Genomic DNA, 25,928 nt, shown 5'->3' with positions numbered 1-25,928 from the left:
TCAGTCAAGCTAGAAACAAACGAGTAATCTTTGGTTCTTCCCTTTTCCTTACATCCCCAAATCTAATCAGTCATCTAGACCTTTCCATTTTACACCCCAAATATTTCTTAAATCTACTTCCAATTCTCCTGTGTGCTTCTCTCCCAGCTAAAAGGCCAAAAAAGGCCATTTACCCTGCATTGGGAGGAACCAGGTCCTGGTACTGCATCTTAACCAGGCCGACCTTAACCTGACCAAACTGTAGAATCATGTTTCTAAACCTCTATTAGCAAAACTCTGCCCTATGTTTGTACCCTCAGTTCACGATGGATATAATTGTTTTATACAAATGGTGCAAAAAAGAGAAATATATCTAAAAATGCCAAACTTCCACTCATTCTGTGTCATTTAATAGCCTGTCACTTATGGAAAGTTTGCCTCTACTGATATTAGCATGATATTTACCGGGAGAAAATTTGTTGCAGACACTGAAAGGGCTCCTCTAAACTCTAACATTGGTGCCAATGGATTGTTAAAACTATGTGCAACCAAGGATAACTTCTCTTTATTTTCTTTATATAAGTTATCTCATTTTTTTCTCTCAACAGTCTCGTAATAGAGAAACGGAGGCTTAGCAAGCTTAAGGTCACATAATTAGTAAGTGCAGGGCTGAGACTCAAGACCATCTCTGCTTGTCTCCTAATCCTGTGCTGCTTTGGCTCTTCAACAGTTTAAAAGTTGGGATTCTTTAAGGATAAGGATCTTGACCACTTGATTTAAAGTAATCCTGTTCTATGACAGGCCAGAAACTATAGACTGTTGTGAGCTTCCAGGCTCTGCTTTGCCTCTGAATGTTCAGGTGGAGACTTGAACACTCGGCTTTTAGAATGACGATAACAGCAAAGATTTCTTGAGTGCTTACTATGTGCCAGGCTTTAAGTATTTTATATACATCCTCACAACAATCCTATGAGGCATGTTCTATTATTGTCTTCATTTTATAGATGAGAAAGCCAAGGCACAGAACGGTGACCAAGATCACACAGCTAGAGTCTGGATTTGAACCCACGAATCTGCAGTTTGTGCTCTCAGATGCTCCCCCTGCTCTTAATCCATTTCCTGTTTTCCTTCTTTCGAGTCCTGCTGCACTTAGCATCTTTCCTTTTCTCCTCAGCCTGTGATATCTGCTCCCGGAGACTCTTCTCCTTGGCTCTCCGTGCCTCTGCCATCATGGGCAGCTGCTCCTCCCAGGGACAGGAGGGATCCATACTCTGCTTCCTGGGTTGCCCCTGCTAGTGGTTCCATGTCTATTTCAGATCCATAGCCGGGTGGATGTCATCAGACACGTGGTGAAGAATGGTCTACTCTGGGACGAGTTGTATATAGGATTCCAAACACGGCTCCAGCGGGATCCTGACATATACCATCACCTGTAAGTCTGGAAGCACCTGGCGCCCCCAGGCCATTGCTGAGGATGCTGTGGATATGCATAAGCAGTCAGTGACTGCAGAAGCCCCCAGATTCTGACTAATATGTGAGATTCCACCATTAGAGCTTCATTCCTTTGTTAGTTTGTTAAAAAGCAAATCTGGTTAGGAAGGTATAACATTAAAGAGTCATTTATACATTCATGTGAATGTGTTATTGCACCCTTCTGGAAGTGGGTTTTGGTATAAGAAAGAGAAATACATTATAAGAGGGAAAGGGTATGTTTGCCAAGACAAGAATGAGTATTTGTGTGGCAAAGGCATGGTCATTGAATTAGTGAATTCCTGCATCACATTTTTGTCTGTGCTCACCTCTGAGCAAGAATTTGGTGGGCTAGTTGGTTTAAGGGAATGGCCCACTGAGTTTCTGTCTGCCTGCACTTCAAAACTGTTTAAGTCTTTAGGATCATATCTAGAATATTTGCACTGAAATTCAGAAAGGGCAATTTGCCATTTTTATATTTGCAAAATAATCACTAAAGGAAAGAGTACTTTTTCTCATTACCACAGATCCTCTGAAAAAAAAATGCAGAAATTTAATTTTAAAATTCTGATTATTTAAAATGTGTAAGCAAAAGTTTGTACTCTGAGCTTGCAAGCAGAGGCATTTATTAAAATTTCTTTTTTACTTATTTCCTTTTGAATGTTTTTAAATGATATGAAAAAGCTTAAGAATCGGAAGCTGTGTAAAATAAAAAGGAAGTAACCCCACCAAGCACCTCTCATGAAACCCTGTTTCCTGCCCTTCCCTCCACCCACTCTTATGGTAAGCTTTGATAATAGCTCAGTGTGTATCCTCCCAGGCCTGTTTCTGGACATAGCAACATTTCTCTACATATATTTGTTTTCAATAAGATGTCCCACGTAGTTGGTAGTGAGGGAGTGTTATTGTTGCCGTTGTTTTTATTTTTTTTTAATTTTGGCAAAGCACACGCCACCTTTGGGATGTTGCTATTGTTTTTAAATGAAATCTTAGTACAGATATTCTGCAACTTGCATTTTTTACTCATCAATATATTTTAGATAGCCTTCCACATTGGGACATCCAGGTCAACCTCAAATCTTTTAACAGCTGTAAGACATTCCAAGTTTTTTGCATTTTCAGCGGATCATATACCTAACTCTTGTTCTAGAAAGAAAGGAATCTGGCAACTTTTGAGGGGATCTTGGGGATTTTTTTTCTTAAGAAAATAATTCCATCTTGGAAATCACTAAACTCTATCTTGTTCTATTGTGTTTTGGTAACAAGGGTCACAAATGTAAGATGTCATCATAAATATTGGGAAGCAGTCACAGTCCACTTTATCTTGTTGCTCTGAAAATGGGATTTGTGAATTTACTAAACATTCTTCTGGTTATAAAAATAATACATATCCACTGTCAAAAATTTGAAAAAATATTTTAAAATGAAAAATTAAAACTACAAATAATCCCACTACCCAGAAATAATAATTGATATTTTGGTGTCTAGCTAATCTTTCTTTTTTTGCTTCCAAGCACATATACCATACATACTTTTCTACCTGTGTATTTATCAACGCGATTTTCCACAGTATTGTATTTTCCTACATCATTTTTAATGCCTGCTTACCTGATACCACATACCTATATTAGCACTTTATTTAACCTCTTTGACCTGTAAGTCATTTCTAACTTTTCACTATTTGAAACAATGGCAAATAATCATGTGGATGTGTCTTGCACACGTTCATAGTGACTTCTGTAAGTTAAATTCCTAGGAGCGGGGCTGCTGGATTCTATGAATACAGCATCTAGGCTTTTAGTGCCCTCTGCCAAATCGTTCTTCGGGAAGCCAGTTCACCTTTCCAAAAATAATGTATGAGAGAATACATTTACCTGTACATTCACTAATACTAGATTCTGTTGCTTTTGTGTACAAGATATAGATCTAGATTTTCACATATAAGGATTCCTTAAAGCAAGGAACATCATAGTACATAGTACAATAAAAATAAGACAAAATCTCATTCAAGGGACTATCTGTATTCAACACCCTGAAAGTTCTGAGCTACATCAACAGCTGGAACAGTACAGAAACACTATCTCTCAGGGAGGACAGAGTACCAGGTACCAGATAGATCCTGGCAAACGAACAGGCATGGAAGTTTCCAGAGCACATTCCCATGCTTTATCTCTCTTACAGGTTTTGGAATCATTTTCAAATAAAACTCCCCCTCACGCCACCCAACTGGAAGTCATTCCTGATGTGCTGTGAGCAGAATGGGCCTGGGATTTTGCAAGTAAGGAATATCCTGTAGGTTTGGGAGCCGTCCTACCGTGCATCCCGTGACACTCTCTTTGACACCTAAATTAAGCAGACACTTTGCCTGACAGAAACCCGACTTTTGGGGGACTGAGAACAGCTAACATTACAAGACCATTCAAGTGTTTTAAAAAGTAAATAAACAGGCTAGGCGTGGTGGCTCACGCCTGTAATCCCAGCACTTTGGGAGGCCGAGGCGGGTGGATCACCTGAGGTCAGAAGTTCGAGACCTGCCTGGCCAACATGGTGAAACCACGTCTCTACTAAAAATACAAAAATTAGCCAGGCATGGTGGTGCTTGCCTATAATCACAGCTACTCAACAGGCTGAGGCAGGAGAATTGCTTGAACAAGGGAGGCAGAGGTTGTAGTGAGCCAAGATTATGCCATTGCACTCCAGCCTGGGAGACAAGAGCAAAAGTCCATCTCCCCACCCCCACCATCAGAAAAAAAAGTAAATCAGTAGTGCATCCAGTCCAGAGTCCATAGAACCTTTGGCCTGGTTGAGGTAAACACACAGCCAATAAGTAAACAAAACCAAAATCGTCCAGGTTGTGAGTGTTTAAAACATAATCCTGAGTACACGAGGGAAAGCAGCAACAAAAACTGAAGAGAGACAAACTAAAAACCAAGGGTGAGATGGAAAGCAGCACCTCCTCATTTCCAACAGACCTCTCTCCTCTTTTGGACTAATGACGATGAACTTGCCTGGCACAAATCAGATTTGACATTCCTTTCCTACAGCCTGAGATATGATTTTATTAAGTGAATTATAAAACCTGTCTCAGCTGGGCTCAGTGGCTCATGCCTGTAATCCCAGCACTTGGGAGGCTGAGGTGGGCAGATCACTTGAGGTCAGGAGTTTGAGACCAGTCTGGCCAACATGGTGAAACCCCATCTCTACTAAAAATACAAAAATTAGCCAGGTATGGTGGTGGGTGCCTGTAGTCCAAGGTACTTGGGAAGCTGAGGCATGAGAATCGCTTGAGCCGGGAGACGGAGGTTGCAGTGAGCCAAGATTGTGCCACTGTACTCCAGCCTGGGCCACAGAGGGAAACTCTTGTCTAAAAAAAAAAAAAAAAAAACGTGTCTCCTCATGCTTCTGATTGAAGGGACCATATAATATGACTGCAAAGACAGTAAACTCCTTGACTCATGCATTTATTTATTCCACAAACAGGTATCCCATCCCATTGTGTTATAATAATCTATTAATTGTTTTTCCCAGTAGATACTGAGATTCTTAAAAGTAGGAACTGTCACCTGGGTAGCCCTAGTGCCTAGCACAGTGCTGAGCACACGTATGGTTTTATTCCTAATATGAATTCAAGGAAGGAAGGTACAAGTGAATTTCTCTTTCCCATTGTCAGCATGACTCGCCTCTTAAAATAGGCTTCAATGTCTTTAGCAGTAAAATTAAGGTTTGAATTAGAATATCTTTTACATACTTTCCAGTTGTAAAGTTACTTGTTCCATATTCTAATCTAGCATAAAGCACTGGGCTAGAACTTCTAAGTTATAATTATAAGCTAGAAGGGATGCTAAGGAAATCCACATGCAACTTTATTACAAGGTAGACTCTCATGAGCACTGTATTTGTTGTACAAACTGATTGTCAGGAATACTGAGGAAAGAAGGATTGCATGTGAGGTTTTGAGATGACCAGGAAGAACATTGTAGAGAGATAGCATTTGAGGAGTAAGGGGTAGGGGATTGGCTTAAAGATTGGGAAAAGTTTCAAACAAGCTAAAACAGAGAGAGAGGAAGAATATCCCAGACAGAGAGAGTGAGTGAGGTTAAAAGGTGGAAAAATACAAGGTGAATTCATGCAATGGCAAGTCTTCCTCATATGGCACCGAAGTAAGGGAAACCAGGAAAGGGGCAGGAGTGGGAACTGGGAGAATAAGGAGAGTTAAGAGGGCTCAATGCAGATGCTGAGCAGGTTTAGCCATTGTGAAAAAGCAACAGGAATAAAAGCTAAGGAGGCAGCAGGTAGAGCAACAAGTCCAAGGTCTTAGAGATGGAGCAGTTTTGAAGGAAGACAAATTAAAGGTGTTTCTGTATAAGTGGGTGAATGAAGTGGAGCAGAGATGAAGGCAATAGAAATTAAGAGATCACTGTGTGCATTTGGACATTGCTGTCTCAAGGAGACTTGGAGTCTGACCTTTTGAGTTAAAATTCCAGCTCTGTCACCTACCATATGACCTTGGACAAATTATTGGATCTCTTTGTGTTCCAGATTTCCATCTGTAAAATGAATGTAATAGCACTTACCTCACAGGGTTATGTCATAGTATAAGGCATGTCTAGAAAAGTGACATGCCATGGTAAGTGAACAATAGATGTTGACCATATCAGCCCCATGAAATAAACAGGAATACCATGTGGCCCACAGTCAGTTGGTAAATCCTTAAGACTTGGGAGGAGGGTCATATTCCAGTTCACATTCCAGTTTTAGATTCTCACTTATCTTAAAGCATTATAGACCTTGAACTAAATAAGAATAAAAATTTGCCCCAGTGCAGTAAGAAAATGAAAAGGCATTGAAATGAGACTCATACTGTTGTTCATTAATAATATCTTCATTTCACAGGAATGCAAAACCACATGAAAATTTCAAGAATTCACTGATCTGATGCAAAATAAAAATTTATCATTACAGCTTGAACCCAGGAAGCTTACAGCAAAGAGACTATGCTTTATGACATCAGCAATAGATAATTCCACGTTGCCTTTGTGATTTGTATATATAGCTTACATTTGTGGATCACTACATAGCCAGATTCAAAAATATTTTACTTGTTCCATCCACAGTTCTCTACAGAAAGAACCAATGAACCCAATAGGAACAAATTCTCTGTGGAAAACAAAGCATAACTGTAGTAGATACGAATCCAATCACAGAGGAAACAGGAAGAGAAAAACATCCAAGACTACAGTGAAAACTGGAAATGGTCTGTTTTCATGATATTCGTATGATTAAGATGCAAATTTTTTCTTAGGAAAATGTGATTGTTAACTAGGATTCTGTTTTAGATGTTGACATTTCTAACACACACACCACTGATTTGAACTTCAAAATTTATTTTCTGATTATATATGCTAGGTCTGATTCTGAAGATACAAGAATTCAATGGTGGAATTTGTCTCCTGAAATTTCTAGATTCATAATTAGAAGTGTTTATTACCAACTTCTCGCTTAGATTAACATCAATGATGTTTGATTATTCTGGTTAACTGCTCACATGCATAACAATAATGCTAGAAATTCAGGAATTATAATTTTGTGATTTATACTGTGTGGTAAATGATTCAGTTCTCACTGCAAATAAATATAATGTATATCAATGTAATGTAGGTCAGAATGTCTATGGTGAGCAAATAAAAGATTATTTTAAAATATGAATTTTTCTCATACTAAGTCTATATTTATTCTCCTGCTATCTTTCCAGTTCTCTCCTGATACCCTGATACCACCCATTCTTTGACATCACCAGGACCACCAGTTCACTGACTTGATATCAGCTCCTATGTCCTCACTTCCCTTTGCACTCCTCTCACATATACCCCACATCTCCTGCTGTCTCCCCATCTCCAGTATCTCATGTTTCACTTCCATTACTTAAATAAAAAACCATGAAATCATCTTTCTACTTGGCTCTCACATCCACTCTGTCAACAAATTGTCACCTCCATCTTCAGAATATACCCAGGGTCTGACCAATCTCTACCACTTCCACTGCTACCAAGATCAGAAGAGGAAGGAAACTCAAAGGTACGATAATCTTGGCATTAGGGACTGATTTTCCTCCACAGACACCTGCCAATTCCAGAAAAGGCCAAGAAACTGAATGCCTCAAAATTTGCTCAAAGCCATTTACTGGGAGATGTCTCGTGGTCGACACACTCCTAGTATGAAGTCACCCTAAAGAGTGACAGGGAAGCTGCTAGCTCTTGTGTGCTGCTACCACACCTGGCCCCCTAACTTGTTTTTTGAAGCAAAAATATTGACACCAACACGTGACAAGAGCATGTGGGGAAACAAAAATTTCAGGACAATTTCAGAAATGATCATAGATGCAAAATTCCAAAGTATCAACAAATCCAACCTAGCAATTTATAAAAAGGATAATTTATTACACTTCAGTTGGCTTTAGTCTCAATGCAAAGTTAGTTTCACATGTGAAAATCAACCACATTAACTGAATAAAGGAGAAATTTTAGTCCCAGCATGGTGGCTCACACCTGTGATCCCAGCACTTTGGGAGGACGAGGTGGGAGGATCACTTGAGTGCAGGAGTTTGAGACCAGCAATTTCAGACCAGCCTGGGCAACATAATAAGACTCTACAAAAAAATTTTTTTAAATTAGCTGTTCATCATGGCATGCACCTGTAATCTCAGCTACTCAGAAGGCTGAAGCAGGAAGATCATTTGAGCCCAGGAGGTGGAGGCTTCAGTGAGCCACGGTCGTGCCACTGCACTCAGCCTGGGCAACAGTGAGACCCTGATTATAAATAGAAGAAATTGTATAGGATTATGTCAATTTATGTACAAAAAAATTTGATAAATGCTTTAATAGCCATTTGTAAACTTAAGTGAATAAAGAAATTCATAGTAACTAGGAATAGAAAAGATTTTTCTCTGAAAGAAACACTACAGCAAATATTTTAGCAGTGAGATGTTTAAACCTTCCCAGATTGGCAGTATTTCAAGGAGACCAGCCATCAACACTTCTTTGCAATATAATGAAAATTCTAGTCAGTGCAATATAAGGCAAGAAATATGAAGTGTAATTATTAGAAGAAATAGATTAGTTGCAGAGAATATTCTTGTGAACACACAAAATTCAAAACATTCTACAGATAAGTAGAAATAATGTTTAGCAAGGTTTCTGATATAAGGTCAATATACAGAAAAAAACTAATATTAGTGATCAACAGAAAATAAAATTTTAAAGATACCTTTCATAACAGCATCAAAATATCAAATACCTAGGAATAAATCTAATAAAGTATGTGCACTATCTCTAAACAAAAGCTACAAAACAATATTCAGATAAAACCTAAATATCAAAGACGTAATAGAGGGACATGTCATGCTAATGAACTGGAAGACTCAATTTTTTTTTTTTTTTTGAGACAGAGTCTTGCTCTGCCACCCAGGCTGGAATACAGTGGCCCGATCTCAGCTCTCTGCAACCTCCACCTCCAGGCTTCAAGCAATTCTCCTGCCTCAGCTTCCTGAGTAGCTGGGATTACAGGTGCCTGCCACCACACCCAGATAATTTTTGTATATTTAATAGAGATGGGGTTTCACCATGTTGGCAAAGCTGGTCTCAAACTCTTGACCTCAGGTGATCCGCCCGTCTTGGCCTCCCAAAGTGCTGGGATTACAGGTGTGGGCCATCATGCCCTGCCAAGACTCAATATTTTTTAAATGTCAAATTTACCCAACAAGTTTTAAGCCTTTCAACAGGTATTTGTTTTACGGAAATTAAGAGGCAGTTTCTAAAATTTACATAGCAATAGAAAATTTCAAGAGTAACCAAGGCACTCTTTTTTTTTTTTTTTTCCCTGTTTGGATGTGCAACCACTTTTTATTCTTTAAAAAGTTTTGATTTGTTTTTATGACACATAATAGATGTACACATTTTCAGGGTACATGTGATAATTGAATACATTCATATAATGTGTAAAGATCAAATCAGTGTAATTGGCATATCCATCACTGTAAACCAAGGCACTCTTTAAAGAAGATGAGGAATAAGGAGGATAGGAAGAACGACAGAAGGAGGTGGAGAAGGAGGAGTAGAAGAAGATGGTATATGTTCTACAGGATAACAAACTTATAGTAATTTGACAGTAGGGTAGTGGCTCAAGGGAGACAAATAGATCAATATAACATAATGGAAAGCACAAAAACTCGGGCAAACATGGAGACTTACTTTCAGACGAAGATGGTACTGCAGATCAGTGGAGAAGGTGCAGTCTTTTAAATAAATGTGCTAGTTGAATTGGATATCATATGCTGGGAGCCTTGACCCCTATGTTATAACAGAAACAAGGAATCAGTGTGAGGTGGATTATAGATCTAAATGTGAAAAGCAAAACAATAAAACTTCTAGACGATGATATATGGAAATATCTTTGTGACCTTGCTGACAAGATTTCTTAAACAGAACACAAAGAAGCACTAACCATCAAGAGAAAAAAATGGAACAATTAGACTACAGTAAATATAAACTCTATTCATGGCTCACGCTGTTTACCCAAGAGAAATGGAAATATGTTCACAGAAAACTTAATGTTTGCAGCAGCTTGATTCAGAATTACTCCTAAACTGGAAACAATTCAAATACCTGTCAACTGGCACATGGCTAAACAAAAGGTAGTGCATCTATACAATGACATACTATTTCATAATTCAAAGGAATAAACTGTTGACACATGCAATGTGAATGAATCTTGAATGCGTTACAGCACATGAAAGAAGCCAGACTCAAAATACAAATATATAGATGGAGAACAAATCAGTGGTTGCCAGAGTTTAGTGTGAGGGAGAGGCAGTTACTATGAAGGAGCAGCATGAGTAAAATTTTGCAGGGGATGGAACCGTTCTGTATCTTGATGGTGGTGGAGGATACACAACTCTATGCATTTCACAAAACTCATAGCACTGTACATCTAAAAGGGTAAATTTTATGATATGTAAATCTCAAAATAACCTATTAAGCTCTTAAGAACCTATTCATAAGCTACTATTAACCTATTCACTAAGAATGATACTAAGGGAATAAAAAGGTAAGCCACAGAGTGGCTCTTACAAATTTAAAAGACCAATAATATAGTAATAGAAAATTTTGAACCACTCACAAAAGAAGCTTTGAAAAGATGCTCAAATTAATTACACACTGGGGAAAGGCAAATTAAAATTCCGCTGAGACACCACTACCCATCTACCAGAATGGCTAACATGAAAAAGGCAACTTCAAGTGTCCCTGAGGATGTGGAGCCATAGGAAGTCTCATACTCTGCTGGTGGGAGTATAAATTAGTACACTCCCTTTGGTTAATCATTAGGCACCCCTAAAGTGAACATACATGTAATCTATGACTCCATAATCCCCTTCGTCAGTATATACCCAACAAAAATGTACACATGTATTCACAAAAACACGTTATCTGTAAGAATGTTCATAGCATCCCTTTTTCTAATAGAAACCTGGAAGCACCCCCAAATACCCGTCAGGAGAAGATTAAATTGCGGTATATTCATACCATGGAATTCCACTGAAGCAATTCTTTTTTTTTTTTTTTGAGATGGAGTCTCACTCTGTTGCCCAGGCTGGAGTGCAGTGGCCTAATCTCGGCTCACTGCAAGCTCCGCCTCCCGGGCTCAAGTGATTCTCCTGCCTCAGCCTCCTGAGTAGCTGGGATTATAAGCACCCGCCACCATGCCCGGCTTTTGTATTTTTAGTAGACACAGGGTTTCACCATGTTGGTCAGGCTGGTCTCAAACTCCTGACCTTGTGAGCCACCACGCCCAGCCTGAAGCAATTCTTGAAAGTGATGATCACAGACCCATGGAGGTCCCAAGACCCTTTTGCAAAGTCCTTGAGGTCAGAACTATTCTCAAACTAATACTAATTTTTTTTTGCCATTTCCTCCACTTGTTGACCCTTACATTGTAGTGTGTATAAGTACTGACACCTTATTCTGGACGGAGGTAGAGACATCAAACCATGCTGTCATTGTATTAGGTGCTTACAGTTAAAAAAAAAAAAAAGTTTGTTTTATTTAACATCCATGATGATGCAAGAAAAAGCACTGATTTTGCCGGGCGTGGTGGCTCACACCTGTAATCCCAGCACTTTGGGAGGCCGAGGCGGGTGGATCACGAGGTCAGGAGATCGAGGCCATCCTGGCTAACACGGTGAAACCCCGTCGCTACTAAAAATACAAAAAATTAGCTGGGCATGGTGGTGAGTGCCTGTAGTCCCAGCTACTCAGGAGGCTGAGGCAGGAGAATGGCCTGAACCCTGGAGGCGGAGCTTGCAGTGAGCCGAGACCGCGCACTGCACTCCAGCCTGGGGGACAGAGCGAGACTACGTCTAAAAAAAGAGAGAAAGCACTGATTTTATTAAGTGTATAAATTTAGTAAGAATCTTGAGTACATGTTTTATAGGAAGAGTGAGCACAGCACTTCTGCTCCATACTCAAGTGTGACGGCTGTCCCGAGGGAAGGAGCCTACGTTATTGAGCCATGAACTACACTGGCCATCTTTTTTCATGGAACACAGTTTTGCTTTGAAAGAAAAACTGACACAAAAAAACTAACGAAGCATGGTGGTGCAGGCCTGTAATCCTAGCTACTCGGGAGGCTGAGATGAGAGGATCACTTGAACCCAGGAGTTAAGAGAAAATTAAGGAAATACAAATGGCCAATGAATAAATGAAAAGAAGCTTAATTTACTAATATGATGCACTGAGATAAATGTACGAGAGGGCACTGGCAAAATTATGTATCATTTTAGAGCTTAGAAGAAATAAGCATCTATCAATTAGGAAATAAATATATTAGAGTAAATCACATTATATTAATATGTAGTGGTTAAAAACAATGAGGTAGCTCTATGTTTATTGATCCAGAAAGACGTACAATGCACATTTAAAAAGAACTAAGTTATAAAAATATCACTTATGTTTAAATAGCACTTTACAGGCACAACTTGTTTTATTATGCTTTATTGTACTTCACAGATATTACATTTTGTGTGTGTGTGTGAATTGAAGGTTTGTGGCAACTGTGCACTGAGCAAGTTTATCAAGCCATTTTCCCAGCACCAGGGGCTCACTTCATGTCTCTGTGTTACATTTTGATAATTCTCATATTTCAAATGTTTTCATTATTATTATATCTGCTATTGTGATCTGTGATCAGTGATCTTTCATGTTACTATTCTAATTGTTTTGGGGCACCACAAACCCATATAAGACAGAAAACAATAAATATTGTGTGGGTTCTGACTTCTCCACCCACATGCTATTCCTCCATCTTCCTCTCTTCCCTCTGGCCTCTTTATTCCCTGAGATGTGACACTATTGAAATTAGGCCAATTAAGATCCCTACAATGGCCTGTAAGTATTGACGTGAAAGGAAGAGAAGGTCACATGTCTCTCACTTTAAATCCACAGCTAGAAATGATTAAGTTTAGTGAGGAAGGCATGTTGAAAGCCAAGATAGGCCAAAAGTTAGGCCTCTTGCACCAAAGAGTTAGGCAAGTTATGAATGCAAAAGAAAAGTTCCTTAAGGAAATTAAAAGTGCTACTCCAGTGAACACACAAATAAGAAAACAGCCTTACTGATGATACGGAGAAAGTTTTAGTGGTCTGGATAGAAGATCAACCCAGCCACAACATTCCCTTAAGCCAAAGCCTAATCCAGAGCAAAGTCCTAACTTTATTAAATCTATGAAGGTTGAGAGAGGTGAGAAAGTTGTAGAAGACAAGTTTGAAGCTAGCAGAAGTTGGTTCACGAGGTTTAAGGAAAGAAGCAGTCTCCATAACATAAAAGTGCAAGGTGGACCCTTCCTTACACCTTATATAAAAATTAACTCAAGATGGATTAAAGACTTAAAACGTAGGACCTAAAACCATAAAAACCCTAGAAGAAAACCTAGGCAATACCATTCAGGACATAGGCATGGGCAAAGACTTCATGACTAAAACACAAAAAGCAATGGCAACAAAAGCCAAATTTGACAAATGGGATCTAATTAAACTAAAGAGCATCTGCACAGCAAAAGAAACTATCATCAGAGTGAACAGGCAACCTACAGAATGGGAGAAAATTTTTGCAATCTACCTATCTGACAAAGGGCTAATATCCAGAATCTACAAAGAACTTAAACAAATTTACAAGAAAAAAAACAACCCCATCAAAAAGTGGATGAAGGATATGAACAGACACTTCTCAAAAGAAGACATTAATGCGGCCCACAGACATATGTAAAAAAGCTCATTATCACTGGTCATTAGACAAATGCAAATCAAAACCACAATGAGATACTATCTCATGCCAGTTAGAATGGCAATCCTTAAAACATCAGGAAACAACGGGTGCTGGAGAGGATGTAGAGAAATAGGAACACTTTTACATTGGTAGTGGGAGTGTAAATTAGTTCAACCTTTGTGGTTGAGGATCTAGAACTAGAAATACCATTTGACCCAGCAATCCTATTACTGGGTATATAACCAAAGGATTATAAATCATTCTACTATAAAGACACACGCACACGTATGTTTATTGTAGCACTGTTCACAATAGCAAAGGCTTGGAACCAACCCAAATCCCCATCAATGATAGACTGGATAAAGAAAATGTGGCACATATACACCATGGAATACTATGCAGCCACAAAAAATGATGAGTTCACATCTTTGCAGTGACATGGATGAAGCTGGAAACCATCATTTCCAGCAAACTAACACAAGAACAGAAAACCAAACACCACATGTTCTCACTCATAAGTGGGAGTGGAACAATGAGAACATATGGACACAGGGAGGGGAACATCACACAGTGGGGCCTGTTGTGGGATGGGTGGATAGGGGAGGGATAGCATTAGGAGAAATACCTAATGTAAATGATGGGTTGATGGGTGCAGCAAACCACCATGGCATGACCTGCACATTCTGCACATGTACCGCATAACTTAAAGTATAATAAAAAATAAATAAAATAAAAAGAAATGAAATAGTGCCATGACCTTGGAGACTCGGGGAAAGGGTGGGAGGAGGGTGAGGGACAAAACACTACACATTGGGTACAGTGTACACTGCTCGAGTGAATGGGTGCACCAAAATCTCAGAAACTGCTGAAGAACTTATTCATGTAATCAAACACCACCTGTTCCCCAAAAACCTATTGAAATTAAAAAAAAATTGTGCTGAAAAAAAAAAGTGCAAGGTGAAGCAGTAAGTGCTGATGTAGAAACTGTAGCAAGTTATCCTGAAGATCTAGTTAGGATCATTGATGAAAGTGGCTATACTGAACAATAGATTTTCAATATAGATGAAACAGCCTTCTACTGGAAGAAGATGCCCGCTAGGACTTTCATAGCTAGAGAGGAGAAGTCAATGCCTGGCTTCGAAGTACAATGTGAATCTTTTGCTCAGGGCTAATGCGGCTGGTGACTTTAAGTTGGAACTAATGCTCATTTACCATTCTAAGAACCTAGAGCCCTTAAGAATTATGTCACATTATTCTGCCTGTCCTCTATCAATGGAACAACAAAGCCTGTTTTCAGGTAACACACTTGTTTTCAGTATACGTTACTAAATATTTTAAGCCCACTGTTGAGACCTGCTACTCAGAAAAAAATTATTTCTTTCTAAATATTATTGTTCATTGACAATGTGCCAAGTCACTCTGGTGCTGTGATGGAGATATACAAGGAGATTAAGGTTTCATGCCTGCAAACACAACATCCATTCTGCAGCCCATGGATCAAGAAGTAATTTTAACTTTTAAGCCTGATTATTTAACAAATACATTTCATAAGGCCACAACTGCCATTGATAGTAATTCCTCTCATGGACCCGGGCAAAGTAAATTTAAAACCTTCTGAAAGGATTCACCTTTCTAGATGCTACCAAGAACATCTCTGATTCATGGGGAGGATGTAAGAATATCAACATTAACAGGAGTTTGGAAGAAGTTGATTCCAACTCTCTTGGATGACTTTGAGGGGTTCAAGACTTCAGTGTATGAAGTAACTGCAGGTGTGGTTGAAATAGCAAAAGAACTAGAATTAGTAGTAAATCCTGAAGATGTGACTGACTTGCTGCAATCTCAAAACTAACAGATGAGGAGTTGTTTCTTATGGATGAGCAAGGAAAATGGTTTCTTGAGATGGAATATACTCCTGGTGAAGAGGCTGTAAACACTGTCCAAATGACAACAAATGATTTAGAATATAACATAAACTTAGTTAATAAAACAGTGGCAGGATTCCAGAGGATTGACTCCAATTTTGAAAGAAATTCTACTGTGATTAAAAGGCTATCAAAGAGTATCACATGCTACAGAGAAATCCTCTGTGAAAAGAAGAGTCAACTGATGTGGCAAACTTCATTGCTGTCTTATTTTAAGAAATTGCACCAGCCACCCTAGCCTTCAGCAACTACCACCATCAAGGCAAGGCCCTCAAGGAGCAAGATTACAACTCGCTGAAGGCTCAGATGACCATTAGCATGTTTTTTAGCAATGAACCATTTTTTAAATTTATATATATAATTGGTTTTTAGACATAATGCTCTTGCACATATAATGAACTATAGTATAGTATAAACATAACTTTTATATGCACTGGGAAACCAAAAAATTTGTGTGTGACTCATTTTCTTGAGATATTTGTTTTCTTGTGGGGGTCTGGAATCAAACCCACAATAACTCTGAGGTATGCCTGTAAATAATATATAATGTATATGTGCATGTGTGGGTGTGTGTAAGTGTGCATGCATGTGCGTGTGTGTGTGTGTGTGTGTAACTCCAAGGACAAAGATGTGAAGCACTTACACCAATCTATTAACAGGGAGAAGAAAGACAGGAAGGTAATGGGATCTTCTACCTCTTACTCTATATGCTTCTGTACCATTTAAATGTATTACTATAAAGCATTTTTATATTTGTTGTGGAATTAGAAAAACAAAAACATTAGTATATATAACATTGTAAACCCTTAACTCCACCGCTGTAACTCAGTTATAATATTTTTAGTATTCTTTTCTAGCTTTATTAAATATTTCTATTTTTAGTTAGATATTTTATATCTTCTTAGACATCATGTTTTCATATTACTACATGTTAAAATAATTATAATATTCCATATTCTGAATGAGCCATAGCTTCAACTTTTCTTCAATTGTTGACTATTAAACAATCTTATGAAGAATACCATCCATATTACATTTTTCATGTTTTAAATTCTTTTCTTGCAAGAAAATTCTTGAAATTGGATTATGGAATCAAAGGATATGAACAATTGTTCTGATGCATCTCAGTCTTCCAGTGAATGTGCAGGCCCATGTAACATGGACAGTCTTCTGTGTTCTACCTAAACATATATTTCCCACGGTGCTCCACAATGTTAATTCTGCAGAAGCTACCACTCTGCTGTTTGCAAATGTTACTCGTGCACTCTTTCTTTTCCAAAAATGCCTTCAACACCTTTAAGGGGATAATGTTTTCTGAGAAACAACGAAAACCTTATTCAGTGCCTCCATATATTCTAAAGCATTAACCAAACGTAAGAAAAAAGATATCAGAACTTTGCCTTCTTGTCATGGCCATGATATTATTTTAACAGCTAAAAATCAAGGTTAGTTGAACCAAAAAAATAGTTAAACTAGAATTGTAAGAATAAGTATTTTCCCTGTGGACTCAATTTTAATTTGAATGGAGAAAATGCTACCTTGAACAGTTGCAAGTAGGTACATTAGGAAACTGCAATGAGCCTATGTTGTCGACAGGTGGCGGAAGAGGACCACATCAAACCCCTGCCGCCGGCACACTAGTTCCTTTTTGCCCCTTTGAAAGCTGTAGCTGTGGACTCCATGAGGACTTCAAAGTAATTAAAGCGGCTGCCTTTCACCTTTTCAAGAGTTTGTTTCATCTGATGTATCTAGGAAGAGAGGGGCTTCCTTTGGGGTCCCAGTGGTCCCTTGGAAGCTCTCCCTTGGGTCTTCACGCAGATACCCCCTCCACCCTGTAGCGTCCTGTTCACCCCACTGCCTTGCAGGCTGATGTGCGGCACGCTTCACCGAAGCTTTTGGGTATTTAAGGACACTACAGAGCAGAAGGTTAAAAATTAAAGTTTTATGCTAAGTATGACTTCCTCTTATTTTGGTGAAAAACTAACCTTCCTTCCTTCCTCCCTTCCTCCCTCCCTCCCTTCCTACCTTCCTCCCTCCCTCCCTTCCTTCCTCCCTCCCTCCCTTCCTTCCTCCCTCCCTCCCTTCCTACCTACCTTCCTCCGTCCCTCCCTCTTCCTCCCTCCCTTCCTCCCTCCCTCCCTTCCTACCTCCCTCCCTCCCTCCCTACCTTCCTCCCTCCCTCCCTCCCTACCTACCTACCTTCCTCCCTCCCTCCCTCCCTTCCTACCTTCCTCCCTCCCTCCCTCCCTTCCTACCTTCCTCCCTCCCTTCCCTTCCTTCCCTTCCTTCCTGAATGAGATGGAAGATCTCACTATGTCTCCCAGGCTGGCATCAAACTCCTGGGCTCTATCAGTGTTCCCACCTCACCCTCCCTAGTAGCTGGGACTACAAGCATGCCCCACCACACCCATCTCTAAGGCTCCCTTCACAGGAGGGTGCCTTGGGATGCACACAACTCCTAATCATTCTTTCCTGCTCTCAAATCCAGGCCTCTTTATAGGGAGAGGGAAAAAAAATGTATCTCTCATTCCTATCTCACCCAGGCATTCTTCACCCAAGATTTAGGAGACCTCTTCCACTCAAAGGAACTCATCCTAGGACCTCATAGAAACTCATCCTAGGACCATGCCTGTTCCTAGGCAGTGCATTTCCAAATGAAATATTCACACTAATAATTCCTCAATGGCTTCATAGATGCAATCAGCCACCACCTGTATCACTGCAAGACCCCGGGGTCCATGGCTGAGAGGGAGGGAGCCCTGCTGGCTTTGGACTTCAAGGCCTCCTGGCATCCAGGGCAGGCAGGTACACTCTTAGTATGGCTGTCTTAGAGATCTTCCCATGGCTAAACATGCAGGTGAAGGTGGACTCAAACCCACAGACCTTTGAGCAATAAATGTTTATTTTCCCAGAAAGTTGTCTCCATTTTTAGGAAGGAAGGGATATTTTCCCAACTTGCCAAGCAGAGGAGTTCAAACGTCACTTTATTAGGCAAAGCAATGTTACTTCTCGTGTTTTGAAGTCACTTCTCCCCAACCACCCGCCGAGCCATTTTTTTTTTTTTCAAATTATGCATCTTTAGGCCAACCAGGAATAGGAAAGGGGCCTATGTCTAAGACATTCATTTCTTAATGAACATTCCCTTCAGTACACAAAAGCTAGACTCCCTTAACTTTGAAATGCCATGTTGTAGGGGGTAGATTCTTAGGGTCCTCCTCAGCCTCAGCCTGTGGGCAGGTGGGAGTTGGGTAGTTTTGTTCTTTCACTTACATAACTAAAAAACCAAGATGGGAGGACTGGACGCTCTGTGTAACCACAGATATCACGCCATTGAAGGGTGCGGTCCGAATGAGAGAGTCTCATGTGTTAATAATTATCTGCTACTCACAAAATGGTAGCCCTGCCCAGTAATCCAGCTAAGAAGCTAAAAAGAGAATTTTTCATTTTTGAGGCATGGACCTACCCCATCTGGACCTGTGGAGAGCCTGTTTCCATTAAAACAGCATTTACCAACCTGGTCATTTCAGTAGCTGTGATTGGCTCAGGTGAATGAAACTTAGCAGTAAAAATTTTCATTTATCTCTTTTGCATGGAAAAACCTCTAAGACTGGGGTAAATGTGCTTCCACAAAATAGGTCAAGTAAATTCTTATAAGGCCAAGCAATGAAGCAATGTTTCCAGGGGCCTCAGGCCAATAGTTCTGTGGGAAAAAAAAATGAAAATATCAGTGGCCTCGCAAGCCAGGAACAAACATTTTGTTGCCCTCTGGGTAGACAGATGTTACTAAGCATTAAGTTCAACTAGACATTTGGGACTCAATGATTAGGGCATTTGTGACCATTGCAACAGTGAGTCCCAGCTGCCCGAACCCCACCAGCTAAAGTATCCACAGCTCTGGTGCATCTCTGTAGAACTTACAGTGAATTCTGGAAATGGTACATGCCTAATAATTATGTTATCATTGTACACTTTTTTTTTTTTTTACAGAGTGTTTATGAAGACAGACATGCTTCAATAACATTACCTAGGAAATGTAGCATTTGCGTTCCTGCCCAGAAGAGAACTATTTTGAGCTTGCTTGGGTCCCATCTGGAACTGACTTTTCCCATTAAAAGGACAAAATACTAAACTTTACTCTTATTTCTCGCTAGTGACTTGGGGCAGAAAAGAGGTAACTGGAGAAAAAGTGTCCCGATTAAGGAGAAAGAGCAGTACTACAAAATTGGGCAAATAAAGGGAGAAATCCTTCCCGGGATAATAATTCATCCTGGGCTTATATTTTGTAAAGCTTATTACAGAAAGCAAAAACTCCTTAGGGATATAATTGCAAAAACACTCTGAACTTATAGTGCTACACCAAAATGAAGAATTTGCTTTGATGCATGATTAGTTTTAGCATTTATCTGAATTTAGTCCCCTGTAGAATAAGAATAACTTTGGACACAGAGGAGATATGAACTGGATAGCCAGAGATAAATAGAAACACAAATCAGAACAGAGCAGAGGTCATTCTTATCGCCATATTCAGCTAAGGGTTTTCATCAATTTATATTGGAAATGAATGAACAATTCATACTAAAAACTCATGGTATCATTTACAGTTTATCATGTGTAACGTTCAAAGTAACTGTAAGGAAACCTACAACTGATTCTCATTCCAGAGTGTGGATTTGATTTCAACTCCTATGCTTGTGTTTATAGGCTCAGGATTTGAAGAACCCTTGGGTGGTGGTGGATGAGATGACTCCTTTAGGGGGCTCTGACTCGCCACTGAGACAAGATCCTGGGTCTCCATCCTGGCTAACACGGTGAAACCCTGTCCCAGCTACTCAGGAGGCTGAGGAAGGAGAATGCCGTGGACCCGGGAGGCAGAGGTTGCAGTGAGCCGAGATCGCGCCACTGCACTCCAGCCTGGGAGACAGAGCGAGACTCAGTCTCAAAAAAAAAAAAAAAAATCCTGGGTCTCAGACAGAGTAGATCAGGTGAGGTGAGCAGCAGCTCCTGTTCCTTCTGGAGTGTCACACACCCCATTTCCACAGCACTCCTTTCCTTTGAGCCAGTTATAGCTCCCATTAAGTTTCTTCTTTCTTTGCATCTGTCAAGACCTCCACCATCCTCAATGCTTACCTCCGTGGCATGCCCAGCCTGCACCTCTCCTTCTCCAAACCCCCATCACACCATACAACTGAGCCTCCAGTTGATGGCTGGCTATTTAAGGTGAATTAGTGTTAACTCCTCTGCAAGCGCTGGAAGTCAGGGACTACATCTTATATTCTGTGGTCATACTGCCTAACACAGTGACATTTTCAGTTAATCCTTAGCAATAACAGCTAGCATTTATCAAGTTTTATGATGTATCAGGTGCTTTGTTAAGCATACAACATACATTGTTTCTTTTAAGATACAGAGATTTTGTCATCTCTATGTTGTCAGTGAAAAAACTAAGGCTCAAAGAGCTAGTTAACTAGACAGCCCAGTGTCACATTATTCATATGAATCCACTCGTGTCTTCCTCTACGTGAGGCAGGTTTCTCCTATGCCCTCTGCGTGGGTGTAGGGGAAGGTGGTTCCGGTGATTTCATCTGGCCCCCGGACCTTTGCAAGTTCGTAGCATACTCCCAGTGTGCCCACAAAACCTGTGCTTTGCAATGCTAAAGGCATTTCTGGAGACATGAGAGTGGCTAGGTGGGAGGGGAAGGGCTCAGGAGGCCTGGAAATAAGTTCCCAAAACACAAGCATTGGTTTAGGAGGAATTCGGAATTGGTTTAGGAGGAATTCTCCCTCTCCATCCTGTATCTGCTGCTTTTTCTCCACTTAGGACACTTTAAAAAATAAAATAAAATAACTGGGTTTAAGTATACATGTGGATATTTTATTTTCCCAGCTGCAGCAAGAACAGCCTGGATGTTTCAGATTCTTGGGGCTTTCAGAGATGGGTCATGTCAACAATGCTGTCCTCTCTTAGGATATTAAAGAGTATTAAAGGATTTCATTCAGAGGGTTCTTCTGACATGTGGTGGGTTGGAAATATGATCCAAAGTATCCAAATTACAAATGTAAGAAAACAGTAATACTGAATGTTAAATTATTATTAAGGACTTACATTTGGGCTTTCTACTGGCTTTCAGTCAATATGCTTTGGTTTTTTTTTTTTTTTTTTTTTTTTTTTTTTGAGATGGAGTCTTACTCTTGTCACCCAGGCTGGAGTGCAATGGCGTGATCTCGACTCCCTGCAACCTCCGCCTCCCGGGTTCAAGCAATTCTCCTGCCTCAGCCTCCTGAGTAGTTGGGCTTACAGACGCCTGCCACCACGCCCAGCTAATTTTTGTATTTTTTAGTAGAGACGGCATTTCACCATGTTGGCCAGGCTGGTCTCAAACTCCTGACCTCTAGTGATCCACCCGCCTCAGCCTTCCAAAGTGCTGGGATTACAGGCGTGAGCCACCGCAGCTGGCCATGCTAAGCTTTTTAACAGTCATAATGACTAGTGTTTATTGAGTGTCCATTATGTGACTGTTTTGCATATATTATCTCTAATCCTCATAGCAACTCTGAAAGATATGTATTATTCAACCCATTTTATAGACGAAGGCTCAAGGAGGCTCAGTAACATGCCCAGAGCCACAATAGTGGGGGGCCCAGAATTCAGATCTGAAGTAATTTGATTTCAAATATTAAATATTTGGCCATTTTCTCCCCAACCAGCATTGTGGCTGCTAGCCATCCTTTATATGAAACATTCATCTCAATTACTAAAAGTGGCTTAAACCTATTTTCTCATACTAACATGAATATATACATCTCTGTTCTCAGCAGAAGACACAAGAGTACAGGGATCAGAAAAACCCTTGAATGTTGCAGACTGCCCCAGTGCCATCAGACTTCAGATGTGTGACTCATTTTATTTTTGGACAATACGCGTAAGTCACAATAATACATCCTCTTTTTCCAAGGAAGGATGTTTAATAAGAATAAAGATGGCCAGGTGTGGTGGCCCATGCCTGTAATCCCAGCACTTTGAGAGGCCGAGGCGGGTGGATTACCTGAGGTCAGGAGTTTGAGACCAGCCTGACTAACATGGTGAAACCCCCGTCCCTACTAAAAATACAAAAATTAGTCGAGCGTAGTGGCACATGCCTGTAATCCTAGCTACTCCAGAGACTGAGGCAGGAGAATCGCTTGAACCCGGGAGGTGGAGGTTGCAGTGAGCCGAGATTGCGCCATTGCACTCCAGCCTAGGCAACAGAGTGAGACTCCATCTCAAAAAAAAAGGAAGAAAGAAAGGGTCTAATATTGAACTTCGCATAAAAGGGGCCACAATTAACCAATTTAATTAGGTGGAATATGCTAAGCTTTTAATAAGCATTGTCTCATTTAATCACCAAAAACAGCCCCTGTAGAATTGGTATTTACTGATGGTCTGACCCCAAGCAAGTTACTCTGTCCCACTGAGCTCCAGTTCCCTGGTCTACAAAATGGAGATAATGATAGTTCCTGCTTCATAAGGCTATGATGATATTAAATAATCCACATAAAGTGCTTAGCCCAGCACCCAAAACAAAGTAAAAGCTCAGATAGTGTTTGCTCTTGTCCCTATTTTACAGATCAGAAGCCTGAGACTCATAGAAATTAAGTATCGTGCCCAGAGTCACATCACTGAGAGCTAAACCTCAAAGTGAAATACACTAACCACTCTGCTATACTGCCTTGCCTTAGCTAATGGTTGGTTTAATTAAATAAGTTAATTAATTATTGAAATTGTATCTTTTGTCCCCTGACTCTACTGTGTCTGGAGATAAACTCTGTTGGTTAGAGCACAGGGCTACAAAGACCAAGGCTAGTTAATACATTCCTCACCAGCCATCCTGCAACCCCAAAAGGATGATGGATGGAGGGGCTGTGGATGAATCCATGCATAGCCATCACTGCTATCAGAAAACAATCCCAGCCCTACTGTTAGTAGCCCTAGTTAGAGTGACCCTGTGTTCTGGTATGCCCAAACCAGTCTTGGTTTATTGCAGTCTTCCCGGTACAATTATTAACAGTGCCCTCTCGCTCTCAAAAGGTCTTGGTTTTGGCCAACAATTATATGCCCACTCTACCCATAAGTGGTAGAGCAGCATGTTCTCATCATCCACTGCCTCCTTGGTCCTGTTCACAGACTGTCAACAGCCATGTCTTGTACACTGGGACTTTTCCCCTACCCCTCATGGCTGACTGCTTTAAACCTCAACCTTTTCTCCTTGAAATTCTCCCCTCCATACTTTCTCAATTCTTCCTGGCTTCAGATGCTTGGCTATGGTATGGGGTTTAAAGATGTTGGCTGGAACCCTATGACTGGAGTCGGTAGCCTGGCCCCACCACTGACAGGCTGGCAAATCACTTCATCCTTCCCTAAGCCTGAGTGTCCGTGTCTGTAGAGCAGAAGAATAGGCTGGCTCTCAAGGGGTTCTAATAATATGGTGCTTGGAAAATGTCAGCTGCCCATTAGTCATACTATTATCTGTTTGTGAAAACAACAAAAAAGAGATCATGGAATAGTCCAGCAAAATTGTGCCTGCTGGGCACCAATTCACGGAAGCATGACTAAGGATCATTGGGGGATGATACAGAAAAGCATGAATACACTATTTTGCTCCCATTAAAGAGGGATGGAGGCTGAAACTACCACGTAAATCGGGGAAAGCCTGAGTATGAATTGTGAGTGGCATTGCTGGCCCCCTGCCTAACACTTGTCAAGCTACCTAGGATTTTCCTGCTACTTTCCACAACCTCTGCCTCCTGGATTCAAGCAATTCTCCTGCCTCAGCTTCCCGAGTAGCTAGGAATACAGGCATGTGCCACCATGCTCAGCTAATTTTGTATTTTTAGTAGAGATGGGGTTTCTCCATGTTGATCAGGCTGGTCTCGAACTCCCAACCTCAGGATTCGCCCACCTCAGCCTCCCAAAGTGCTGGGATTACAGGCGTGAGCCACCGCACCCGGCCTGGTCTGAGAGTTTTTCTTAACTCCTAAGAATGTACTGTTCAATCTCAGAGCCTCTGAGTTCCCCTTAGCTCTTCAAGGAGCCCTAATGCAGTATCTTCCAACCTGCCTGCCTTCCTAGTAAGGTGCCCCAAGCTCTGGACTTGTTACCATCTCTACTATGTCTCATCTTGTAGGGAGCTGCTCTCTGCTAGCTATTACCCTGGTGGTATGAAAACTGCTAAGTGTGGTGGACAGGTGTTGGTATTGCCTTCCTAATATCCAGTTTCTCCTCTAACGGTAAGAGCACCTGAAGTTTTCCTTGCTGATCAGCCCCCTCTCACTCTCATTACATGTGGCTTGGGTGGGGCTGACCCTTCTTTCCCACCCCAGCCATTGGCGCAGGACTGTGACCTCATCCATTAGTGTCACAGTGGTTGGTTTATAGAAGACCACACGGCTCCATTTGAGTCAAAGGGACATAGTCTTGAGATTTGGGCTGGAATGACAGGGAAAGAGCCACACCTTCCTTTGGGTTGTTAAGTGAGTAAGAAGTTACGAGAGGCCATCATTGTCCCCAGAGAATAAAGCCAACTGAGAAAAACAGAGTTGACAAATGAAAAAAAGATTTCTGACGACATTGTTTTGACACCTGATCCACCTGAGCTTCAAGCCATCTACCATAATGATTGAGACAATTAAATTCTGTTTATGCTTATACCATTTTAAGTTTATGTCACTTACAACCAAAAGAGTCTGGTTAATACAACAAGAAAATGCGTGATCCCTCTAAGGTTTACATTTTAGCATTAGACAGGTCTTCAATCCAAAGAGATGAATTCGTGTGGTAGAATGTTAGTCACTCATGTCAAGCTAAGGTGGCCAGAATATTTTGAAGTGGGCTTAAGAACTAGGGACACTCATACCCTGCCCTATGTACCAGTGACTGGCTCATCTGCCTGGCACCAAGTCTTGCCCAGCTCAAAGGACAGACCCTGTTGGTCCAAAGGAGCTTCTTGGTTGGCTTCAGGCCTGAAAAGGTAGCCAGCCCTATGTGTTCCCTCCATGAGAAAACGTTTCTCACTGAGATCCATTCAAAGCACTTCTTATCACCAACAGGAGTAAGCTCTGCGATAGGAGTGAAGAGTGTCACTAAGTGAGAATCAGCTACGGTGGCAGCTCGTCCTAGAAATGTCACGTCTCATCCTGCCTCCGTGTGCTGGCCTATCCAAGTTCAGGTTTCAGGCAGGCAGCTGGACTCAGCAGGAAGAGTCTCTT

General features: G+C 40.7%; 1 protein-coding gene across 1 annotated transcript in view; it reads left to right on the top strand.

Annotated features, from left to right (window-relative positions):
• The window catches only part of CMAH (cytidine monophosphate-N-acetylneuraminic acid hydroxylase), a 58,173-nt gene extending 51,018 nt beyond the window's left edge, over window positions 1-7,155 (top strand). Inside the window, exons 13-15 of the mRNA XM_008976810.5 lie at window positions 1,296-1,411; window positions 3,631-3,727; window positions 6,343-7,155. Of these exons, the coding sequence (XP_008975058.4) occupies window positions 1,296-1,411; window positions 3,631-3,727; window positions 6,343-6,360 (231 nt within the window). The 3' untranslated portion in view covers window positions 6,361-7,155. The remainder of the gene's footprint in view (window positions 1-1,295; window positions 1,412-3,630; window positions 3,728-6,342) is intronic.
• Window positions 7,156-25,928: the final 18,773 nt, after the last annotated feature.

The sequence above is a fragment of the Pan paniscus genome, chromosome 5 (assembly GCF_029289425.2).
Source record: "Pan paniscus chromosome 5, NHGRI_mPanPan1-v2.0_pri, whole genome shotgun sequence".
Taxonomy (NCBI): domain Eukaryota; kingdom Metazoa; phylum Chordata; class Mammalia; order Primates; family Hominidae; genus Pan; species Pan paniscus.
The sequence above is the reverse complement of the archived record's forward strand: the minus strand, read 5'-3'. Positions and strand labels throughout refer to the sequence as shown.